Below are 19,434 nucleotides of genomic sequence, written 5' to 3'. Positions count from 1 at the left end.
ATAAGTTCACCTTTCTGATTTTTTTTCAGATGTAGAGATGCTTCAGTCCAAGCCAGACACTGCAACTGCCAGAGATGAAATTTCTCTAAATACAAAAGACTCGATGCTCCGCAAGTTTTTAGAAGGTGAGACCTATTTGGAAAGGGAGGGGAATAGCACAGTTGAACTTGAGGTTTCTCCTTGATCTGTTAAAAGCATAGGAGCTAATCGTCACCATATGATACGGACAGCCTTGCTTTAGTGGGTACAAATGAGACACAACAGTAAAAGCAGCCTGTGAAGCTTGTGAGGTGACTTCAGAAATGCGGTGAATTTCTTAACAAGAAATAAGAGTGACTTCTTGTTCCAGTGTCTGCTTACCTATGGGTGCAAACATGGTTGATATCTATTCAGGAATGGCTGTCTTTGGTACCTATCTTTGTGAAGGGAATTAGTTCTGGTGTCCTGATGCTGGTGCAGGTTCCCCTCATAAACAAGGGCAAAGTATAAAGTAGAGCAGCACAAGCTAGAGATGAATTTTAATGCAGATGCTTTATTCACAAGTCCATCTACTTGAATACAGCAGCCTGGAAAGAGGAAAAGAACTTCTGGCTCCCAGACCTGCTTTGGGCTACTCCCACTGTGCATGATTGGGTCATCCAAGCCTTTTCCTGACTCACCAGGTTCCATAGGATCCAGACTCACTTCTCATGGGTGACCCAGCTGGACTCAGAGCAAGATTAAGTCTGTCCTTTAACATTTTGTTCTGTTTCCTGTGCCAACACTGGTGCTCTGTCAGTTCCTTTGCATTGACTCAGTTAGGTGTACCAGCATCAACTACTGAAGGACACTAAGTCCAATGGCTAGGTTATTTACTTCTGACTTGATAACAGAGGAGGCAGTTAGTCCAGGGGCTCTTAGTTCTTTCTATGATCTTGAGTCAGTAATTTGCCAACATACAAATAGAGGGAAAACTAACAGTTAAATTGGGTATGGCAGCACTTGATGAATTTGCAGTGAATTTAGAAGTGAGAATAGAATGGAGATGATGAGGTGGTATAATGGTAGCTGGGACTTGTTAAGTGCAAATACATGCATCCAGCTCCTTCTGAGACATTGTTCTGAGATCAAATATACTGTCAGCTGATAGTAATTGCTTGTTTCAAACAAAAGAAGTCCCTGTTGTACTCTGTAGATGACCCAGGTAGCTTTTGGAAGCCAGTGCTCTATTTGATTTGTTAACTACTGTGACATGTTAGTTAACTGGAGCTTAGAAAGCTACTGGTGTTAGTGCTTAAAAACACTTACGAGACTTTCTACTGTTTTTTTGCCTTTTTTTTTTATTTAAACTGGCTTAGTAGTAAAGTGGCTTAGTATCAAACAGTTAAATGCTACGAGATATTAATGACTTTATCAAGTCCTGTTTTGAAGACCTTTGGCATGTTAACTCACTGCAAAACTGGGTATGTTTGCCTAAGAAATGGTCAGCTTGGTAAGAATGTGGTACATGGTACATCTGGAGGGATCTGGTGTTCAGTGAAGTGGCCAGGTGTTTTGCTTACAAAGTCCATTCTGTTTTAGGTGGTAGCATGGATGTGCCAGATTCAGAGGAAGGAGTTTACCAGCGGTGTGGTGAAGACCTTTATTATTCAGTGGAACAAGATACTTTTCCTCAGGAAATGGCCAGCAGACCTCCAGTTCCTGTTCCAAGACCAGAATCCAGCTCTCCACAGCCAGATAATGAGCTGTACATCTCCAAAAGTGAGTTGGGTACCATGACCTGAACTGTAGAACAGTCAACTGTAGAATGGCCCTGAAGTAGGCTTCAGTTGCCAAATAAACACCAAGAAAGTCTACTTGTGGCTTCCATGACCCTTTGATTATTTGGCTCTGGAGTCTTTCTGAGCCCATAAAAGCTGGGTTACCTTTGTGATCTAGTTTCAGGTCTGCTTTTCATTTTCTGTTTATGCTGAAAATGTTTATGCTGTATTTTTTATCCTTAGGTCTTGGCCTGTGATAGTTCATAATGAAAGCAATAAGATAACAGATTGCCCCCAGCCACTATAAACAAATCTGACTAAATAGGAAAGATTCTGATATTGTAAGGACATGATCAAGCTAATAAATTGAGAAATTGCTGCTCTGTAACGATATTACTGATTTGGAGCATTTGTGTAGGACAATACCTCATTCTGAGATAGGGTTTAATTGGATTTAAAGAGAACTGCCTCTTAGTTTCCTAGGCACTTTGTGAAAATTTGGTCATATTTCACAATCTCGCTAACAAGAACTCCAGTCAAGTATGGGAAAGTAATTTCAGTGACTCCCCCTTCCTCCAATTACTTTACTATGGGAAAGTATTTCCAGATTTCTCTTAGAGATGGCTGAGCTATATTCTTTGAGGACAACAGAAAGGGAGTTTTACTGTTCAGCTCATTATCCTGTTCTCCTATGGACTTAATGGGGTCCAATAGGTCTTAACAGAAGCTGTAATGTGGTGCAGAATTGAATATGATAATATGTTCCCCATATTCATTCACGCTATTTGTCTTCCTGAGATGTGCTCAGTGTCTAAAGAGTGTTTGTTTTCCAGTTTTTGCACAGAAAGCTCAAAGACCTGAGAATCTCTATGTCTCTAGAGGAAAGGTGAAGAAAGGTAAGTTGGAGGTTTATCCTGAAAATTTATCCTGAAAATCTTTCAAATAATCCAAATCTGAGGTAGCTTTATGTGAGATGTGTATGTGACAGAATAGGCTGTTTTGTAAGACTCTGGGGATAATAGTCGCATATGAATGACCTGACCTTATGTGACATTGGAAACTTTTTATATCTGCAGAGTGTGATGGGTACTCTTTTATCTCATACGATACATATCTGCTGTCTCAGAGTTTATCCTCAGTCAGGATTTTAATGATCATTGAAGTCCCTTTTTTATGTTTTGATCCACACTGCCTCGTGAAGTTGATGTTCCTCTTCTGAATAGAGTCACTGCCTGTTGATCATTATTTCCTGAGATTTAACCTGTATTGAACTGCTTCCCATGGATCTCTGCACTTTCAAAACTGTGGCCTTATCTTTTAGTTTCTTACCCTGTGCATTATCAGAGTGCTAGGAATCGCACCTGTGCTTTTATCTCCTGAGTTGGGTACTCCTTATGTTGTAAATAAGTTGCAAAGAGCCAGCATCAGTAGGATGAGTTTTCAACTGTTTCTGGAATTATGCTACATGCTATCTAGGAAGTCTGGCTTTCTAATTGCAAAGGTGAAGTACTGTTTTATGGATTGCAGAGGGTGCAGAAGAGAGACTTTTGAGGTGAGGAAGCAGAGTACTTTGAGGAGGACCTTTGGTACCGTTCACTTAAATTATGTTTTTAAGAACAGAGATTATCGCTAGGATGTATTTGCACACAATGCTACCTCTCAGATTTCTTAGTCCTGACAAACAGCAGGATGGCATATGGACAAAATACTCTTCTAATTAGGGAAACATTCAGTCTCTAATATTAACATTTTGGCATCTCTGCTATATCAAGGCTGCTTGAATTGCTTTGTATTCAGTGAAAAGGGCAGATGCCACAAGTTCAGTGATATTTTTGCTGTTCTCTTTTCAGAGACAATAGTCAGGCCTGTAAGGGACCTGTCTCAGTCAAGTATATACGATCCATTTGCTGGAATGAAAACCCCAGGTCAACGGCAGCTGATTACGTTACAGGAACAAGTGAAAATGGGCATACTCAATGTTGATGAAGCTGTACTTCACTTTAAGGAGTGGCAACTGAACCAGAAGAAGAGATCAGAATCATTTCGATTCCAACAGGTACAGACTTATTCCACTGTTTAAGAAATACAACACTCCTTACGTATGTATCCGAAGCAGTTCAGTTTGGTGGGAGCAGCTTTCTTTTCTGGTTGGAGCAGGAAAAATCCTAACACAGTCCCGCGGCCAGTAGAATTCTCTCCTGACATAGGAAGCTCTGTTCCTATGCAGCAGCAAGCAGATAGCTGTTTTACAGGTCTGTTTATCTTGCAGTAATATTTTTAGTCTTTCTAACATGCAGATCTGTATACTAGCAATTAGGCCCAAATCAAGTTGGCTAAATTACCTTTCTTTTCACCTGGCACCTACCTGGTGGCAGGGACTTCTGTGAATGAACATCCGGGTTGTCATTTTGCATCTATTTCAGTTCAGTGAAGACTGTGTGCCCCAGATGATGTATTGCTATTAAACTCCTGTCTTGTAAATAGTCTGATGCTTCTTCAGGTTCTTTAAAAGGCAGAATGTTTGATTGCTTTCATTCCTAAACCTTCCAGGACTGCCTGTTCTTTGCAGCTGGGCAAAGTAAAAGTCATTGGTGAAAGTGCACTGTTTGGGTGCTCAGCTGAATGAGGACATCATTGCGTTGGCAGCAGCAGCATAATGACTGGGAACTATCAGTCACATTTTAAAGTTTCCATTCTCACATTAGTTTGGAGCTCCCTCTTCAAAAACACTGCCTGCTTCTTTTGGAGCCTTTTGTTCATGCTGTGGCAAAGTCTGCCCCAGCGCTCGAGGTGCTGGTCTCCAGTGTGTGATACTGTTCTCATAGCTGTCAGGACAAAGCCAAGACTTTAATCCTTTTCACCTGGAAGGGTCCTCTCTAAACAGAAACAGTCATGGGAAATCCCTTCTTCAATAAGGAAGGCTCTGGTACATCTCTGTAGCAGAGAGGAAGTTGTATGCTCCGAGCCCTATCCCATGAGCAGCTTTCAAGGTCTGCTACAGATCCTGCCTTGTGGTACAGCTATTGTACCTTCTGCTTCTCCACCTATTCAAGGACTTCTTCATTTTTACGTTTTACAAGCTGTCTCCCTTCCCCTCCACCTCCCCACCTTTCCTTACTGTAAGATGCAGTATGCTACCACACTTTGTTTCCAGTTACATTTTCAGGAGTCCGCTGTTGCTTCAATGGGAGCATCCTCAGTTCTCTCATTGTCTGTCATGCTCTGATGTGCAGCAGCCTCCTCTGTCCCACAGTCATTATTACCTGTTCATTAGTACAGAAAGGACTGCAGTTACTTGAACATGTGTCCTGTTTCTGTGCCAGTGTAACAGTGGAGACAGAAAATAGAGGGAGTTCTAAACCAAATATGCTGCTTATCTGCAACTACCAGTGATTCTGTGAACTTGACCTGAACATACACAATAAACATCTGAAAAAACTTGCCTTGTGAAAGGCACATACGGATTTCTGAAGGGAATAGATGGTTTCACATGGTTTGGACTTCAGCCTGGTCTAGCAGCCTTTGTTGCAGCTTGGTTGCAAAGTTAGCTGATATATGTTACTGGTATTGTCAGAAAGCTGTTCATCCTCCTTTATCCAAAGTCTGAAAAGAATGTCTTGTGATATTTTTAGGAAAATCTGAAACGGCTACGAGACAGCATAACCAGGAGGCAAATGGAGAAGCAAAAATCAGGCAAAAGTACAGGTAACAGCCTCTGATTCTGACATTCTCTGGTAGTGAAGCAGCGACCAATATTAATAGGTTCTTAAGGCAGAAATGTCTCTGTATTGTAATTATGTGATATGTTAATACTCACATTTGTGTGCCTGTTGAGTAAAACATTAAGAAGCTGCTTTATTCGGTTTCCCAGACTGAGTCCACATCTGTGGAGTGAATCTGGATTTGTATATGTACAGTTATGATCATCCTTATACAACTGAGTGTGTTTTGGGATGTGAAGCTGTCTCACAGAGGTTAGACTCACGTAGATCATTTTGAGCTGTTCATTCTCATTTTCCCTTCCAGATTTGGAAATTACAGTACCCATTCGACATTCTCATAACACTCTGGGGAAACCAGAATGTGGTATATACGAATACACCCCTAGGAAAAATGTTTTCCCACCAAAAAAGGAGATAAAGCGAGGAGACTGGAAAACAGAAAGCACATCCAGCACAACAAGTAAGCAAACCTTGATTGTCACCCCTCAGGGTCAGGACTTTTGTTGCTGAATCCCAGTGCTGACGCCGCCACCCTGAACCCTGCACGCCAACTATTCTCAAAGCTGTAAAAGCAGCTCCAGTTTCATCAAGGGGTTTGGATGTTTGGATGCAGACACTTGTCTGCATTTCTACGGGAGGAAAACGTGAAAGCTGGGCAAAAGGTTCCCTTGAGTCTTCCCAAGGAAAGTGTATCCCCCATCTCCTGTTATTAAAAGTAGATGGCAGCTGCTTTCATAGAAAAAAAGTATGATCCCTTGCTGTGACTCCCAGCAGGCAGTGTGCTATTCTGGCCTGAAGGGCGTAGCCATATTGCAGGCTGGGAACCTGCGTGTCTCTACGTGTCATTTCCTCAATTGTTGTAGATAAAGGACTGCATTTTTCATTGGTTGCTTTGGGACCTGAACTCTTGAGTGAGTTGGATGCTCTGGACGTTTTTATTATTTGTTTTTTATTAAGTTTAATCTGTGCAAATTAAATCCTTGCATTCTCATTGTGTCTTCAGACTGAGCAATTTTCACAGAAATCATTAAGATCATTTTGGTCCTCTGAACGGAACACTGAGTCCCAGTGAGGTTACTCACCTTTATGGCTCTTGGCAAGATATAGCTGGCACACATCTGAAGTAGGTGCCAGAGGCAGCTGAGCCTCGCATAAAAGCGGTTGTGTGAGAATTGTTAAAGACCCTGCAGAGTTCAGTGTGCAGCTTGGCTCTGTTTTCCGTGGTATGATTGTGAGAACAGACTCTAACACAGTATTTAGTGCACTAAATGCTGTTTGGACCAGCTGATAATGACAGTTACCTCAGCAAGGATGAGGAAGGACTGTATATTATGAGAAACCCTCTCTAGCCTTGATTTTAATGAGTAGGTTTCTGAACATTGATGTCTCAGTATTGTAAAACCCTATAGAACATTACGTATTTATGACTGAAACCAGCCATAGCAGTGTTAGATATATTTGCGAGTTGCTGTCCCCTTCAGAGGTAGCATGACTGACTGCAAAAATATTCCCTGCTTTGAGTCTATGCAAGTTAAATGGGTTGGCATAAATGCTTGCTGAAGGTAGTTTGATCAAACTTGTCAGTTTTAGCTCTGAAATAGACTAACAAATATTCCTGTGGTAAGTAGACATCCTTAGAGAGGAGGTGGTGAACAGCTATTGGGAAAGAGCCTCTCAAAGAAGTCAGTTATTCCAGAAATCCATGTGTGACAGTGCCCTTAGCCATCCACCTCCATGAAGTTAAGGGACATGGGGACTGATAATTTAAATATATATGAGTTGAGTGTGTAACACTTGTGAAAATATTTACCTGACTTGCAACCTGATATTGGCACTGGACCCTTTCAGTTAGATTATGGTTGAGTATTTACCAGAAGCCTGGACTTAAGCAGGGGAGAAATCTGCTAGAAAGAAAGCAAAGCTGTGTTGTATGAAATGCAGTTATTTGGATCCTGAACATGTGAAAAATATCAGTGGAAACTGTTTAATCTAAACGAGCATTAAATAATGTGTGCAAGAGATATGCATGAGGTTATAAAGAGTTGAGTTAGTGATTTGCAGTAAGATCACCAGGATTTAATAAACTTTTTTTCTCTCACTTACTAACCCTAGGTAGTGCAAGTAACCGCTCCAGCACTCGGAGCATACTGAGTGTCAGCAGTGGGATGGAAGGGGACAGTGAGGTAAGCTTTCACCTCAGCTATATACACCTGCTGATCTTAAGTACATGGTTTTGTCTTTATACAGAAGAAAAAGCTCAGGAATGCCAGTGCATTTGGAGAAATGGCTAAATGTAGCCACTTCTGTTGTGAGGCTAACAAAAACCAAATTCTGCTGGTGGTCTATAACCTATTCTAAAAGTCCTCTTCTGCTGCTTCTGTCCTCATAGTTCAGATGTTTCTGAACTGCACTCTATGTCATTAGTGCCAAGCACTTCGAAATTTTGCTACCAAAGGTGACTCACAAGCTGTAGCCAGGCCTAGTTTATCTTACTTCACAAAGTACAGCACACAGACATGTTACTAATAACGTGTCTTTATTCTCCATTGCATTGTTCCCATATCTGCATATACTAAATAATCCAGTCCAGAAGCTACGTGCCAACTTGGACACTGAGGAAAATGTGTGCTTTATGGTCAAAGAAGTGTGTTTCAGAATCACTTGGATCCTGTTGTACTTTTTAAAATTTTTATTATTTATTTTTTTTAGGACAATGAAGTCACAGAAGCAAGTAGAAGCCGCAGCCCTGTTGCCCACCAAGCAGAGCGGCTGCCTCTCCCACTGCCTGAAAGGCCTCCTAGAGTGCCTCCTCGAGGTGCAAGCAGGTAAAGCTAAAATGCAGCTCAAACATAAGCTTTCAGAGGATCAGTATGGAAGCACTGGGTAGAAATTAAGGCAGGAAGCAAATGTCTCCTCAACAAGGTCTGACAGACTATTAAGTGTAAGCAAACAGTGCTAAGTAATAGTAAGGTCCTTCCTTCTTGTGTGTAATACCTGGTGAAATTGGTTTCCTGTTGGTAACCTGCCTATTGCAGCGCGACTGCTGTGGCTCTCACACCCGCAGTAGTGGGCAACACTGCTGAGGCACACACAACGCGTGCCATAGTAAGGCTGACCCATCTCAAGTAGTATCCTGTGTGTGCCAGAGGTTGAGTCCCTGATCCTCTTGAGAAGATCCTCTCACAATATACTAAACGTGGTCCAGGGGGAATTCCCTTTTGCCATTCCTTAGGAGGTTTGTTATTTTTCTAAATTTCAGAGCTCTCCAAAGCATACTGTACGATTGGCCTCAAAGAACCGCACCGGTTTGATAGAAGTGTTGGGGAAGGGGTGGGAGTGTTGCATTGATTTGGTCAGGCCACCGCAAATTTAAGTAACTTGAAAACATTCCTTTAGCCCAACCACTGCAAGTCTATGAAGTCCAGAAGCAAGAAGATTATATAAGAGTAGATGTTAATAAAATGCTTCAACTGTTAAAATAGTGATTAATGATGTGTGGAAACAGTAAGTTCTGTGTTTCGGCTTGGTTTTTCTCAAGAATACAGCTGGAATTTATATTTAGTTTGAGTAAACATATTTTTATTTTGAACCTTTTGCTCTTTTCCTATTGCTCTTTGTCTAGTCTTCAGGGGAAAAAAAGCTACTATAATATCGAAGTTTTATTCCAAACAAGCATTATGCCATCTCCTCCAAGTAATGGTAGAATTATTGCAAAGTAGGAGCAGAAGTAACTTGGTCAGGAACAGGGCTCTAGCACCTTGGCATCAGTTCTATTGCTGAGTCACTGATAGCCTGCTTTTCTTCTTGTATGATTCTTGTTTGTACAGCATTATTAGATACGATGTTCTTGCATGCAGTTTGTTCCAGAACCCTGTTCTTTGTTACTTTTTTAATGTATCTGTATTCTGTCTTTTTATAGGCCTATAAGCTCTGAAGGCCTTTATCCTCCACCTGTGCCCCCAAGAGGTCGCTGAATCTCTCAACATCTGTGGAATATGAGATTTTTCTGTTTGTATGTGTGTATTTGTACAGATATTTTTGGGGTTGTCTTAAATTATTTATAAGTGGGAGCCAAATGTTTTCTTCCCTTTCTTCCGCTCTAAAGCTCTGGTGACTTTACCCATGATTTTCATTGAGACTTTTTGGCCTTCTACAACTTTTTATTTAGAAGAATTTTCATGCTTTGAGACTTCAAGGAAAAGTCACGGTTGGAAAAGAGAACACTGCTATGTGTCTTGGCAGCCCTGCAGCAACATGGAGTTTCCTTTTGATCAAGAAAGAGCTTGTCCTTTTAGAAACTAAATCCTGATAAGCATTGTCAACAAAGCCTTCGATACAACGTGCAAGGGCTTTACTGGAAAACATGCTTCAAAAAGTAAAGACAATCATTTTAAAGACTTTGTTTGAAGAACACTCGTTACAGCAGGAACAGATGAATGCATTGCTGTTTGGTGTAACGTTTTGGGTGGAGACACAGTGAAATTCCAGAAAATTTAGAATCTCCTTCCAGTATTCATTAAACCATAGGAGGATGAGAAGTATCTTTATTTAAGAATGTGTTTTTCATACACTCTTGAAAATGTCTTTCCCTATCCCTCCCTGAAGAGGACAGACATTAACAAGGTGCAGCGTGTGACACATTTGCCATGAAAATTCCCAAGGCAGGTGGTAAGGGATTTGCTGTGTCAAAACAGCTGTACTTAGACCATGGTGGGGGTTATTGTTCCTTGAAATCATCTGACTGACCTCTCAAATTAGGGGGAAGGAAGAGGCAGCACTGCTTTGTTCTGTATCTCTTGCACACGTTCATTGTAGCATTATGAAGACCTTTCACTTCATGTCCTGGAATAGTATAGCTGCTCTCCAGTTATAGATGTGCACACCTCACAAATACTCGTGTGGAAGCAGGCATCCTGCCTGGGGCTGGGCTTTGCTTGCTCTGCTCTGGCAATGTGAATCAGCAACAGCTGTGTCCAGTCTCTTCTGCCTGAGGACTTGGACACTTAAGGAGAGTTTCCTGGTTGGGCTCTGTGTGCCAAGTGTAGAAAGCACATAAAGCAGAAATTAATTTTGATTCCTCATCCAAAGAGACTGGGATCATTAAAGTAGGCTTTTTTAAGGCTTTGCAATCTTCTGTGCATATCCTGACCCTTGGGGGACAAGTCTGGGGCTCTGGTTGTCCATGAGTGACATAAATGGGAATTCTGCAAGACAGCATTCAGGGTAGAGCATTAAGCCACGTTGCCTACTTGGTTTTCAAGCAGTTTCCCCTGAGAGACGCATAGTTTCCATCTGGTCATGTAAGCTTCTCTTGCTCTGTAGCAGAGCAGGCACGAAAGTTGTAGCTCCATGCGGTCCATAGCTCTCTTGCAGTGGGGTGAAGCCAGCACGGGGAGCTGCAGGAGAGTGACAGAGGCCAGCCATGACTCAGGCACCACTGAGGGAAGGTGGAAGCTCCCATGGGCATAAGTGTAAGCTAAATGTCATCCACATGTTAAAACCCACAGGCTGTGTTCCAAGTACAGTTCACATAGCCTCTCCTTTTGTGAGGATGCAGGCTGGGTACTGCAGGCCTGTTGATGAAGAGGATTTATTTGTTTTTTTTTTCTTCAGGACCTCAGTGCCTTCTTCACTGACAGTTCAAGCTCTTACTGACAGTTTGCTCTTTGGTCACCGTAGCCAGGGGAACGGTGAGGTGGGAGCTGCCTTCCTGTGCCCTTCTAGAAACAGAACACAATTCCTAGCACTATTCAGTCAAATTGGATGCAGGGAAGGAGGTTTTGGTGCTGAAATGAGGAAGATGGTACCACAGATAAGTGAAAGAAGCAGGGATATAAGAAATAAATTAAAGGAGGAAAGTTAACAGTTTGATTTTCTTCAGCTGTCGTGTGTACTTGGTTTGCACATAGCTCCCTGGTTTTGTTCAAAGGTCCCCCATCTTAGTAGTTCTGGCTGCAGCTGTGCTCCAGAGATGGGAACTGCGATGTGACAGGACTTTGCTTCCACGTTTGCCAGGCACAACTTAAGACAGAAATGTAGCATGCGGGGAAAACTGCAAGAAGGCAGGAGGTGAAGAGCAAAATACGAATGTCATACAGATTTCCTTTCAGAGCTGTTGGACGGAAGCAGTCCAGGGCTGTCTTCCCCTGCCTGACTTTTAATTCTGCACCCCCTGCATGCGATAGACGAATGTCTTCTCTGAGAAGGATTTATCTGAACTGTATCTGAGCATTTGCCTTTGCATAATGCTGCTAACTTGGCCGTGAACTGGATTTGTATTTCTAGTACTGCAGCAAGACAGCTTACATCCAAATAGCTGAAATGTGTCTCATAAGTAGTCTTTTGGTCCGTCTCCCAGTTGCAGCTTAGATCCTTCCTCAGTCTGACCTGGGCTATTATACAAAAACAAATGCTACAAAAACAAATGCAAGCTCTGGCTTGGAGGAGAGGTGAGCTGGGATCAGTGAGGCCGAGAAGTCTTAAAACAGTGCTCTGTTCACATCCCTTTTGCACTGTGGAAGGGGAAAGATCCGAGATGTAGCTGTAGTCTCGAGCATTCCTTTCTCACTGTCTGTCTGTAAGTCTGCCTGGATTAGTTAGGCAAACCGCTGCCCGGCAGTCACAGCAGAACTGTCACCCTGTCAAGGAGAAAAGGAACAGCAATCAAATGGCTTCACTGTAAAATGCACTTAAGTGATTGGGATATAGGCATGACTTTCGCAGATCAGCAAAGACGCACCTTCTAAGCTGCCCAAATGTGTCTCCAAGTTGGTTTCATTTCATTTAATTGCTTTCCCCTCTTACGGCTCTGTGTGTAGAGTCCTTGTAGCTGTAGACTCTAGTTGTGCTGGAGGAGCGTGTGGCGTGTATCGCCACCACCTAGGGTGAGAAATGCACTGAAATTAAAGCTCAGAAGAGACCGGAGAAGAAAACTGCATGTGACCAAATCGTTGATTATGCATGAATATGCTTGGGGAGAGGAAACAAAGAGTGTTTCATCTAGGATTGGAGCTCAAGGACCCAGCAGATAATAAAATTGCTGGTAAAAAGTATATGGCCTTTCCGCCTGTCTGGGCACCGAGCAATTGACGGAGCTCAGGTGGCAGCTGGCTGGCCCAGGACGAGTGTTTGCTCTTCACAGCGTCCCTCGCAGCAGATGGCTCTGGCTGGCCCCGCTGTTGACCGAGAGGCTTAAGTGGCGAATAAACAGAGATGCTGAAGCCTCCTCTCTGCCTCCCAAGGGGGGCCTACTCAGTTTTGGGCTGAGATGCAATGACTGGAGAGAAACATATGGCGTTAGCAAAGCAGCCTAGGTTCTCCTATTTATTTATTTTTTAATGTAAACAAGGGTTTTCAATAGGGTTTGAGGAATATTTCTTCTAAGAGGACCTTGCTTCTAGCGAAACACAGGACTGCAAATGCGCCTGTGAGTTTAGCGTGCTGAGCTACAGGCTGGATGTGCAGGACCACAGGGGGAAGGCTTCACTCTGGTTACGGAGGTAGGGATGAGAGGGGAATTGCTTTGGGGTCACCCCGCGAAGCCCGGGGAGCGCCCCCCGCGCCGCCCGTGTGTTTACGCGAGGTGCAGCGCTTGTCCATCAGTGCGCCGAGACGGCGCAGCCCCCGTCAGGCGCGCTTGGCACGCCGGGCGCCGCGCGGGGCGCAGCTCCGCCATGACAGCGCAGGGCGGCCCCGCCCCCCCCCCGCCCCGCCCCTCCGCGCCTCGCTTGGCCCCCGCCGCCCCCCGTCGGCGCCGCGCTCCTTCCGCCGAGCGGCCCGGATGACGTGGCCGGGCGGAGCGGAAGTGGCGTTGGCGGCGGGGCGCTGGGGCCGGCCGGGCGGCGGGGCCTTGCTTCCTGGCGGGGACGCCGAGGCCCGAGATGGCGGCGGCCGGGCCGCGCCCGCTCCCGCGCCCGCTGCTGCTGCTCCGCGCGGCCGCCGCGCTGCTGCTGCTGCTCTGCCCGCCGCGCGCACGCGCCGACGAGCACGAGCACACGGTGAGGGGCGGGCGGGGGCGGCAGGGCAGGGCAGGGCAGGGCAGGGGCCGTGCGGCCTCCTCCCCGGAGCGGGGCAGCGCGACGCCGGTCCGTGCCGCTCTGCCGCCGGAGGATTGTTCGGGGTTGGCTCTGTCTTAGGAAAGTTGTTGGGGTTTGCTGGCGCCGCGTTAAGCGACGTGAAAGTTAAGGCAGCGTTGGGTGCTTCCAAGGAGCAGGTGTGCCTGAAGCGGGCTGAGGGCCCTGCGGCTGTTCTGGCTGAACCTGGCTTCTGGGGGCAGGGTTTGCTCGGGTAGTTCTCGGCAGGGCACTGCGTTTATCTTAAAGGCTGTTCAGTTCGGGAATTTCCTCGTAACTCGTTTAATACTGGTAGTCTTACAGGGAGAAAAGTGCTTCACAAAACCATCATTAGATTCATCTTTTTTTTTTTAATTTTTAGAGCTGTCTTTTCAAAAGTGAATTCTTTTAACAGTTTTATCTCTCTGAATAACTACCTAAACGATTTAATAATGGACGTTACAAATTCCCTTTTAAAATCGGTCAATTTTTCATCTAAATTACTTAAATCTCCAAGACTATAACTCTGTCTCTCAGTTTAGTGTTCTTGTTTGCATGATGTCCAGTTTAGTAACGTCACATGAGAGGTCAGAAATAGTTGATGGAAGAGGACAGTTATCTTTTTTTGGAAGTCTGTCTTGTTGGGTAGTCATTTTGAAACTTTAATACTCTACGGGAGATTGGGGTGGAAGTATAAATAGCATAAACGAAGCACAGAGTGGTGTTTTATTAGCACATGCGTTTTTAGATTAAGAAACTAAAGGAAGCGTTCTTTGAATACTGCACGTCCGTGAATTTTCAGGTTTGAAAATGACTGTGCTTGGAAGATGTGTCTTTGTGTAATTGAAGTGCTTGGTTATGTTTTGGAGGCTCTGCTTGCTCTTTGGGAAGTGGAGGGGAAATAGTAGCGCGCTGATTCAGACTTAGTAACTTGAAAGAGTAACTTTCACTGACTTAAAGATCCAGTCCACCTGCCCGCAGTGCGCAGTGTTACAGGCTGCTGCTTCCTTGTTAATCCTGCAGTGTGCGGCTCTGCGCTCCCGAGCACCTGGCTGTGTTGGGGTCACGAGGTCTCATTGTATCTTGACACAGTTTTTAATTTTCCCTGCAGATGTGCAGTGTCTTACCTATCTGCAGCATGCTTAATTGGAAGTACTACCTTAAGTGTTTGATGCTCCGTGTTAGCAGGTTAATTTTTAGTTTTTTTTACTGCTCCTATAATAATATATCAGCTATAATGTGTTTCTGTATATAATACTCAAATTGGCTATTAATATTTTATCTGCGTCCTTTATTTTATAACTGTAGGACTGTAGAAGTAAATATTATAAAAGGTGGTTGTGCAATAGAGGACCCCACATTAAGCTCTAGGACTTAGTGTCCTACTACTGCTTACAAATAAGTAGTGATGTTTCTGGAGATACGGGGTGCGCACAGCTATATTAGATCAATAACTAAAACTATGAAAAAGCATGCTTTATCTTATATATCTGTCTTTAAAAGTGATGTATGCATTTCTTTAGAGAAAGAATGGTGTAAATACAATTATATGATACAGACTTAACTGCTTAAAATCCATAGTAAGTAAAGAGGAAATCGGAATTTAACACAGCATTTAAAATCTTGGTTATCAAAAGACATCAGCTTAACTTCAGACCATCACAGAACAATTTATCAGAAACTGAAAACTTGGCTGCTGATTCTTCAACTTGTATTCATGCTTCGGAGCGTGTCATGTCAGAGAATATCCTGAGCTGGGAGGGACCCACAAGGATCACAGAGTCCAACTCCTGTCTCCACACAGCACCACCCCAAAACCAAACTATCTGAGAGCGTTGTCCAAACACTGCTTGGCTCGGTGCCATAACCACTTCCTTGAGGAGCCTGTCCCAGTGCCCGACCACCTCTGGGTGCAGAACCTTTCCCTAACACCGGCCTGACCCTCCCCGTCCCAGCTCCATGCCGTTCCCTCGGGTCCTGTCGCTGTCCCCAGAGAGCAGAGCTCAGCGCCTGCCCCTCTGCTCCCCGTGAGGGAGCTGCAGGCCGCCATGAGGCCTCCCCTCATCTCCTCTGCTCTGGGCTGAGCAGACCAAGTGACCTCAGCTGCTCCTCGTACATCTTGCCCTCTGGACCCTTCACCATCTTTGTAGCCCTCCTTTGGACGCTTTCTAATAGTTTTATGTCCTTACGTTGTGGTGCTCAAAACTGTATGCTGTACTTGAGGTGAGGCTGCACCAGCTCAAAGCAGAGCAGGACAATCCCTCCCCGCGGCTGGCTAGCCACGCTGCGCCTAAAGCACCCCAGGGTAGAGCTGGCCCTTTCGGCTGCCGGGGCACGCTGGTGACTCCTGTTCAACTTGCTGTCGGTGAGAACCCCCAGATCCCTCTCTGTGGGGCTGCTCTCCAGCCTCTCGTCCCCCAGGCTGTACGTACAGCCAGGGTTGTCTCGTCCGTCCCAGGTGCAGAATCCAGCACTTGCTCTTGTTGAGCTTCATACAGCTGGTGATATCCCAGCCCTCTGGTCTGTCAGGATTTCTCTGCAAGGCCTCTCTGCCCTCAGGGGAGTCAACAGCTCCTCGCAATTTAGTATCATCTGCAAACAAAACACCTTCTAGGCCTACATCCAAGTCATTTTTGAAGACATTGAGGAGAACTGCTTTTTGCCTATGTTCCTGCTTTTTGCCTGTATCCTGATAATTGTTCCATTTGTTGACTGTTGTGCGTGTACTTGTGGAAGCAAGAGTATAGATGAGCTATCAGTGGCCTTATCACAATGCCATCTGATCCTGCAGGAGCAGGGTTGTTGGTTTAGGATTGTTGGCTTCTGCTTGCTCTTTGCTTTCACGGCTTCTGTTACCAGACCTGGCGGAGCTGATGATAAACTATAAGAATACTCTGAAATACCTTAAGGCTTTTGGTGGAAGGGTCTAAGGAGTAGGTAGCATTTTAATATTGCTTCAGTTTAGTTTCTAATGCTTTGTAAGCATGGAAATAAATGACAAATAGTGAAAAATAAACACAATGTAGCCTATGCTTAATAGCAAAAGAGTTGATTTGTAATAACTGAGAAAAGTATTTCTCTTGAACTTTCAACCTGATGGAGTTACATTAAAACCCTGAGACTGTAAATCTTGCTTAAAATTAACACACAAAGTTACGAAATTTGTATAGTATCTGTAAACCGTCCGTTGGAGAAACACTGTAGGAAACACTTCCATGCAGGTAAAATACATCTTTGCAAACAAAGCTGCATGCAGACGGGCAAGGCAGCCTGGTTCCTTTTTGAAGCTCTTGTGGTTCCATTTTGAAGAGGTGGAAGGAGTGTCACAGAAGCAGGACGAGGTGTGCCTGAGCAGCCCCGTGTGTCTAGGAAGGGTAGCAGTGAAAAGACTGCTTGTACAGTAGCTCGGACTGTGCTGCTCTACCGTTGTAGCCATGCTTTGGTGAGCCCTAAAATTCAGAGAGAAACATGAAGATGTTGCTAGAAATAAACTGTTCCATCTGAAGGAGAGCACGAGGCTGAAATGTACAGCTTAATTGACTGTGGATATGAGCTGCAGTTGCACATTATGACAATGCCTGACAGAATATCCAAGGTACCGGGCGCTAGAAGCCCAGGATATTAGTCGCTGATTGAGTCTTACTTGCTGCCTCTATTATTTCGTGCCCTGCTTTTTGCTCCGCAGTTTTGCTCTGCCAGTAACAGATAACGTTGGTCCTTTTTTCCCTGAAATAAGTGCTAGTATTTCAGGCACTGCTTTCTGGGAAGCCTCACTGCAAACTTCAATCTGAGAAAAGGGGTAAAATTGTAGTCTGTCTGAAGGGAACTGTCTTGATTTGGAATCATTTTGCTGAATCATCACGTAAGTTTTGGTAATTGTAATCCTCTCTGTGCCTCCAGCATTTTTTATAAGGTGTTTCTAATGGTTTAAAAACATCTATAACCTACCAGTCTTACACTGTTTTCTGCAGCCTTTCATTTACTGACTTAATCTAGCCTTAATTGTTTTATGGGCTAAATTGTTTATTTCTAGAGTTTCTCTGCTCATTTCTACAGTTGTGCAAAGAGAACATTAAATTGTGTTCCAGATCGCGAGTGCCCTGCTGGGTAACGAGAAAGAAATGTGTCCTGTGCTGAAGGTGGTCTCAGCATTGCCATGTTTGAATGGTTGTGAAACCGTACAGTTGTATGGAAATTGTCTTTGCAGTAAGCTTCGAGGTGGCACGCAGACCTGAGCGTTCAGTAGTTGTACTCTCAACTAATGGAAGTCAGTGCTCGGGCAGTGCAAAGCGTGCCAGCTTCACGCCTGTTGACTATTCAGCAGGGGACCGGAATGTGCTGCCTTGTTGCAGGTGGGATGGGCTCAGGGCACTTCTGGCTTGCACAGGTACAAGATCTCTGCGCAGGCAGTATAACCATCCCATGCTGCCCTGGAAGAGGTGTCCCCAGCTGTGATGATGGTTATAGCTGGTACACGGTTGTGCTTGAGGCGCAGGTTGGTCCTCCACCACCTGGCTGTTAAAATGTTTGCTTCTTTTCTAAAAGGCCTGTAGCAATGACGGGTCAAGCGGTGACTCAAAAGCACTTACTGTATGTGTAACGGGGGCAAGAAGTTTTCATTTAAGTCTCCTAAGAAGACGTCTAGTCTTGGTGAATTTAACTTGGTGGATGCTTGATGTGGATGTTCTCGCACATTGTGGTTGACTTACTCTTTTGTTCGTTCTGTGCCTGTCTTGATAGGGAGTTCTTGATGCTGCTTTCTTGCCTTATGGAGTCTGGAGGAATCTCAGTGAATCGAAGTATTTCCTTGTGTAGTAGAAGAGAAGGCATCTATCACACTTGCGGTTGGTTACACAAGTTTTATATTGCTGTGTAACAATTGTTAAGAAAATATCATTAGACTCTTCATCCTATCTTACTCTATATTAGTATGGACTATGTGCTATTGCTGACTTGCCTGTTAAGGTTAACAAAAGGTTATAGGATTTTGATTTGCTCTGGTGTGCTCAAAGCTCAGAGGGAACAGCTGAACAGTTGTTTATTGGTCAATATCAGAATAGAAAAAGGAAAAATTCAGGGTTCTGTTTGATCATTTTGTCTAGTGTGTCTGGCTGGTAGGTTTCTGGTGAAACGAGAATAGTTATTTCAGTATGTATTTTCTGCCAAGATGAAAGATGGTACTTCTCCAAACCGAGGAGTCCTCATATAGAGGTGACAGAACAGTCCTAGAAGATTCTCTAGTTCTTTGTCTCATCCAAATAAGACTTGCTTTCTTGTGAGTGCTTTGCCACTATTACTTGTTGTAGATACTTTGACATTGTAAAGGCAACACGCAAAAAAAAAATACTTGAACTCTGGGAGGCCTGAGTTTCTTGCCAGCAAATTACATTACCACATTAAAAAAAAAAAAAAAAAGCTTTGTAGAACTAGTCACGGATACATCCTCTTGCATCTTCTGATGTTTAAAGAGTGAGAAAGTGATAATAGGCTTCACTGGGACTTTGTGACTGCCTGTGTCTTAACTGCCAGGGCTTCTGCGGCCAAGGGAAGATGTGTTATACAAAAGGAAGTCATAAAGTAAAAGAAGAACTTGGTTGAGGAAGGTTGGCAATATACATTGCAGAGAAAAATGGATGGACAACTCCCTGATGTGGGAAAGCAACCGAGCTCCAGAAGATAGTTCAGCAGTCTGTCATTATTTTCTCTGTTCTTTGGGCTCCAGGATGAAGTTAGGCTTAATTAGGCATTTTAAGGTGGGATGTTGTGGACTTCCTTAAAATGGTAGAGATGTTTCCTTTCATGTCTCTCTGATCACCTCTATATTTTTCTTCAGAGGGAAGTTCACTGCCTACAACTGGGCGCTTCAGCTGCCGGCGTGGAAGGCGTGCCGTACTAGACACTGCTAGCTGTCCTTTGCATATT

General features: G+C 44.1%; 2 protein-coding genes and 1 long non-coding RNA gene across 7 annotated transcripts in view; 2 read left to right on the top strand and 1 right to left on the bottom strand.

Annotated features, from left to right (window-relative positions):
* Window positions 1–10,001, top strand: part of PIK3AP1 (phosphoinositide-3-kinase adaptor protein 1) — a 51,154-nt gene extending 41,153 nt beyond the window's left edge. For all 4 annotated transcript variants that reach the window (XM_083844930.1, XM_083844933.1, XM_083844931.1 and 1 more), the window contains 9 exons: window positions 30–125; window positions 1,561–1,740; window positions 2,573–2,635; window positions 3,590–3,795; window positions 5,372–5,444; window positions 5,766–5,921; window positions 7,574–7,644; window positions 8,171–8,286; window positions 9,381–10,001. In XM_083844930.1, coding sequence (XP_083701056.1) covers window positions 30–125; window positions 1,561–1,740; window positions 2,573–2,635; window positions 3,590–3,795; window positions 5,372–5,444; window positions 5,766–5,921; window positions 7,574–7,644; window positions 8,171–8,286; window positions 9,381–9,435 — 1,016 coding nt within the window. In that variant the 3' untranslated portion in view covers window positions 9,436–10,001. The remainder of the gene's footprint in view (window positions 1–29; window positions 126–1,560; window positions 1,741–2,572; window positions 2,636–3,589; window positions 3,796–5,371; window positions 5,445–5,765; window positions 5,922–7,573; window positions 7,645–8,170; window positions 8,287–9,380) is intronic.
* LOC310902833 lies at window positions 9,567–13,163 on the bottom strand. 2 transcript variants are annotated; one of them, XR_014587030.1, is made up of 2 exons: window positions 13,039–13,163; window positions 9,567–12,340 (listed from the first exon to the last, which is right to left on the bottom strand). It is a non-coding gene; the product is annotated as an uncharacterized lncRNA (long non-coding RNA). The 2 variants fall into 2 exon arrangements; XR_014587031.1 differs by having other exon boundaries at window positions 12,851–13,089.
* A 63-nt stretch (window positions 13,164–13,226) lies between these two features.
* Window positions 13,227–19,434, top strand: part of LOC310902822 (transmembrane 9 superfamily member 3-like) — a 44,212-nt gene continuing 38,004 nt past the window's right edge. The window contains 2 exon segments of the mRNA XM_083844935.1: window positions 13,227–13,282; window positions 13,284–13,458. Of these exon segments, the coding sequence (XP_083701061.1) occupies window positions 13,242–13,282; window positions 13,284–13,458 (216 nt within the window). The 5' untranslated portion in view covers window positions 13,227–13,241.

Source organism: Anser anser (assembly GCF_964211835.1).
Source record: "Anser anser genome assembly, chromosome: 7".
Lineage (NCBI taxonomy): Eukaryota > Metazoa > Chordata > Aves > Anseriformes > Anatidae > Anser > Anser anser.
Note: the sequence above shows the minus strand (reverse complement) of the source record. Positions and strands in the feature narration are given on the sequence as shown.